The 4,964-nt window shown below is 43.2% G+C and overlaps 1 protein-coding gene across 1 annotated transcript; it reads left to right on the top strand.

Moving 5' to 3' along the window:
• Positions 1 to 6: 6 nt before the first annotated feature.
• Positions 7 to 3,861, top strand: LOC123162392 (probable LRR receptor-like serine/threonine-protein kinase At3g47570). Its single transcript, XM_044580178.1, has 2 exons — positions 7 to 3,094; positions 3,384 to 3,861. Exons 1-2 carry the CDS (start codon positions 61 to 63, stop codon positions 3,803 to 3,805), a joined length of 3,456 nt encoding a protein of 1,151 aa, XP_044436113.1. The 5' UTR covers positions 7 to 60; the 3' UTR covers positions 3,806 to 3,861.
• Positions 3,862 to 4,964: the final 1,103 nt, after the last annotated feature.

Consider the following 4,964-nt stretch of genomic DNA (forward strand, 5'->3'; position numbering starts at 1 on the left):
TAAATCCAAATTAATCAAGCTAAAACACACACACGAACCAATTTTCATCTAGCTACTCACATGGAACCATCTTTCCCTACACTGCTTCTTTCTCTATCGACCATTTTGGTGGCCTTCTTCTTCCCCTGCACGCACTCCCTCGATGCCGCAGCTCCATCTTGGAACAACTCTGACGCCGACCGACAGACGCTCCTCTGCCTCAAATCTGGCCTTGCCAGCAATCTCACCACTGGAGCGTTGGCAACATGGCGACACGACTCCCAGAGCTTCTGTCAATGGCGTGGTGTGACGTGCAGGACGGTGCAGAGCGCAGCGCCTCGTGTTGTCGCGCTAGACCTCATGTCGCTGAACCTTACCGGTCAGATTCCTCCTTGCATTGGCAACCTCAGTTTCTTGACCAGGATAAACATGCCGGACAATACGATCAGTGGCAGCATTCCCCCGGAGATAGGCCGCCTGGCACAACTCAGACAACTCAACCTCAGCATCAACTCCATAGGCGGGGTGATCCCCGATGCATTGTCAATGTGTTCCCGCCTGGAGATCATAAGCCTGTCAAGCAACCTCCTGGAAGGTGAGATCCCTTCAGCTCTTGCTCAAAGTTCATCCCTGGAGCAGCTTGTTCTTAGTGATAACTTTCTTCAGGGGCACATCCCACCCGGGCTTGCCTTGCTTCGGAACCTTTCTATATTATCCTTTGCTAGGAACAAACTTTCAGGCACCATTCCTCAGTTTCTAGGAGGCAACTCACGTCTTACCAAGCTTGCTCTTGACAACAATGCATTCATAGGAGAAATTCCACGCCTCCTAGCGAATTCCTCCTCGCTTGCTTACCTCAACCTTGCATCAAATAAGCTCCGTGGAGAGATCCCTCCTGCACTATTCAATAGCTCATTGCTTTACACCTTAAATCTCTCTTACAATGGTTTTTCCGGGTCAATCCCATCCTTCTCTCATGCATCCTCGCCCTTGAAATATCTTAGCTTCACTAGCAATAACCTTTCAGGGAGCATACCTAGCTCATTAGGGAACTTTTCTTCCCTATCGTTCCTCTTGCTTGCTCTGAACAACTTGCAAGAGACCATTCCAGAGAGCTTAGGTAGCCTTGCAGGTTTGCAAGTATTAGACATGACATATAACAACTTGTCTGGCACAGTTCCTCCAACTATATATGCAATCCCATCCCTAACTTATCTTGGCCTTGGAGCCAACCAGCTATCTGGGAGAATTCCAACCAACATTGGCTATACACTTCCGAGAATTCAGAAGTTGGTAATGCAAGGTAACCAGTTTGATGGCCCAGTACCTGCTTCTTTGGCAAATGCCTCTGACCTAAAATACCTTGGCCTCCGCAATAACGCATTCGGTGGTGTCATTCCTTCTCTGGGGTCTTTGACAAACTTGGTCACTCTAGATCTGGGTGACAATCTGCTTGAAGCTGGTGACTGGACTTTCTTGTCCTCACTAACAAGTTGCACCCAGTTGCAAATGTTATACTTGGATAGGAATAATCTTCAAGGAGAGTTACCTACATCCATTGGCAATCTTCCGGAAAACCTACAGTGGTTGCTTCTGAATGATAACCAAATAACTGGTTTCGTACATCCAGATATAGGAAACCTCAGCAGTCTCACTATTATTCATATGGAGAGAAATTTCCTCTCAGGGAATATTCCTGCTACACTTGGAAATATTCAGTCTCTGTTTGTCCTGAATTTAGCAGAAAACAATTTTTCTGGAGAAGTCCCACGATCAATTGGAAACCTTGAGAAGCTAAGTGAACTTTATCTGGAGAAGAACATATTAAGTGGGTCGATACCTGCCAGTTTAGCAGGATGCAGAAGCCTGACTAGACTAAACCTTTCTTGTAATACCTTTCATGGAAGCATCCCTCCAAAACTGTTTTCTATTTCCTCACTTTCTGAAGGCTTAGACTTGTCATATAACCAACTAACCGGACTGATACCATCAGAAGTTGGCAGCTTAAATAATCTTGAGCTCTTTAATCTCTCCAACAACCAGCTATCTGGAAAAATTCCAAATAGTCTCGGCCAGTGCCTTCACTTGGAGTCGCTTCGTTTGGATGCAAATTATCTTGAAGGTAGCATTCCTGGATCTTTTATGAACCTGCGAGGCGTTGTTGAGATGGATCTGTCGCAGAACAGCTTGTCTGGTGAAATTCCAAGCTTCTTCGAGTCATTCAGTTCTTTGCAGCTTCTGAATCTGTCCTTCAACAACTTTCAAGGGCCAGTACCTACAACTGGTGTGTTTGGCAATTCAAGTCTGGTGCTCATCCAAGGAAACAAAAATCTGTGCACAAATTCTCAAATGCTGCAACTACAACCTTGTATTAAGTCTACATTCAAAAGAAAAAGGAGTTCATATGTTCTAATGGTGGTGGTTCCTATTGTTACCGTTGTTCTAGTCTCCCTCATATGTGCCATAGCCATTGTACACAGAAAGCGGGAAGCAACTAAACAACCAATCAACCAGCATTCCGAGGGGTGGAAAAGATTTTCATATCATGATCTATACAAGGCAACAGGTGGTTTCTCTTCTATTAATCTGGTTGGAGAGGGAGGGTGTGGATCTGTCTATAGAGGTACATTCTTGGCTGAACCACGCATAGCTGCAGTCAAGGTGTTCAGGCTTGATCAAGATGGAGCATCAAAAAGTTTCATTGCTGAGTGTGAGGCCCTGAAAAACACACGCCATCGAAATCTCGTAAGGGCGATAAGCATGTGTTCTACATTTGATCCATCAGGAAATGAGTTCAAAGCTCTAGTTCTTGAGCACGTGTCAAATGGTAGCCTAGAAAGTTGGCTTCATCCAGTAACAGAAAATCATGGCTCAAAAAGGCCACTGAATCTTGGGTTAAGGATAAGAATTGCGACAGACATAGCTGCTGCCTTGGACTATCTCCATAACAGATGCATGCCTCCTTTGATCCATTGTGATCTAAAGCCAAGCAATGTCCTTTTGGACGATGACATGTGTGCTCGTGTTGGTGACTTTGGATTAGCAAAGTTTCTTTATGACCATCCATCCAAAAGCTTGATAGGGGCAAGAGGATCAATTGGATACATTGCACCAGGTGAGTAGACATTTCATTCTTTTATTGTCAAAATATTCAAATTAAGTTGTACTTCCTTGAAGAATCATGTTTACCCCCTGCCCTTTGTTTCCAAAAGGAAATCATGTTTACCTTTACCCAAAAAAAAATGATGTACTGGAGCACCAGAATTATGTAGACCTAAATTAAGTATCCAATGTAATCTGCTTTCAATGAAAAAAATCAAATACAGTCATTTTCAAAATAATATCAAATATAATTGATTAAGCAGCTGAAAGGATTTCACAGGACATATTTGCAAATTTTGCAGAGTATGGCATGGGTAGCAAAATGTCTACTGAGGGGGATGTCTACAGCTATGGAATTATTCTGCTAGAAATGCTGATCGGAAAGAACCCAACAGATGAGATGTTTAAGGATGGACATGGTCTCCACAAGTTTGTGGAACTGGCATTTCCTCACAAGATTGGTGATATTCTAGAGCCCAATCTTATTCCACAATACCAGGGCAAACACACAAGTAAACCTTCAGGCCATGGGACACATGTAATGGTCGGCATGCAAGAATGTACAATGCAACTGGTGAAACTAGGTCTAAAATGCTCTGTGGATTCACCAAAAGACCGACCAACTATGCAAGAAGTTTATACTGAAGTCATGTCAATCAAAGAAACATTTTTAGGACTACATGAGCGAACAAATGAAATTTCTGTAATTCGTTTGCTCGAATAAAATCCATGGAAATTTCCATCTGTAAGTACATTCAGCAGTTTTACTCTAATTTGTATGTTTACACTGCTTGTGGGACCTGTGGCTTTGAGTTCAAGGGAAATGTCAGGAAGAAAAAGTTGAATAAACTAACTATTTCGTACAGTACTTTATATAAAAATGTGCAAAAGTCAGTTACCACGGCATACTCTGAAAAAATTGGGTTAAAAGCAACACTTGCCTAAAAAGCACTATATTCCTGATGTTTATTCATTTGCTTTCTTCGCTGTCGACCTTCACAATATTTGAGCGAAGAACTTTACCCAGTAACCTCCAGCATTAGTAAAACTGTAACTAGCATGAAAATATGTTTTGATAGCCTGCCTGATAAATAATAGTCATGTTTACCTGACAAACTAGACGGTCTAACAGAGTAAATGAAATTTTCAACATAGTACATTCGGTGAGTAACATGCTAGTAGCATCCGACATTTCTAACAGAATTATCAAAATATGAACCCCTGTTTGTACAGACACATGCAACAAAATTTCGAGAAATCCCAGTAGTTTCCTCTAGTGCTGACGCGGTTAGACGGATTGCAGGAGAATCAGAGGAAACTGCGCGACCCATTTGGAAGCAACCGCTCTTTCCCCCCAACGAATTTCACGGAAAAGAAGAAGATCGTATGCTCAGACCTGCTCTCTCTTTGACGCGGAACGCCGACACAGGATACAGTCGTTGCTTGTCCTAGCCGCGGGCGAACTTGGCTGGCGGTGCCGGTGGCACGATCTGCCAACTTGAACCCTAGACGGCGGCAGCGGTGGCCTCCGCAAGCTCCTGCCGCTGCCTCTGGGTCTTTTTTTTTCTTTGAGAAAGCTGCCTCTTCACCTTGCCGCCCCGAAGGAAAAATTTGGGGGAGAGACTCTCAGAACGGAACGAAGATGACGAACGAACGAACTAACGGCGCAATGGGCGCAGAGCACAAAAAAACTCAAATGATCACCTGTGACACGAAGCACTTCTGCCCTGCATTTTTTACAATTCAAGTTGTCATCTATAATATAAAAAAACTAAAAATTGACATTAAAAAAAACTCATGATTGATAACTAAAGTTGACATCCTCGCGTCACTAAAATTGTCATCAAAAATATTAAAAGTTGTCATGTGTATGTGCCACACTT

This window comes from Triticum aestivum, chromosome 7B, assembly GCF_018294505.1.
Source record: "Triticum aestivum cultivar Chinese Spring chromosome 7B, IWGSC CS RefSeq v2.1, whole genome shotgun sequence".
In the NCBI taxonomy this organism is placed as follows: Eukaryota; Viridiplantae; Streptophyta; class Magnoliopsida; order Poales; family Poaceae; genus Triticum; species Triticum aestivum.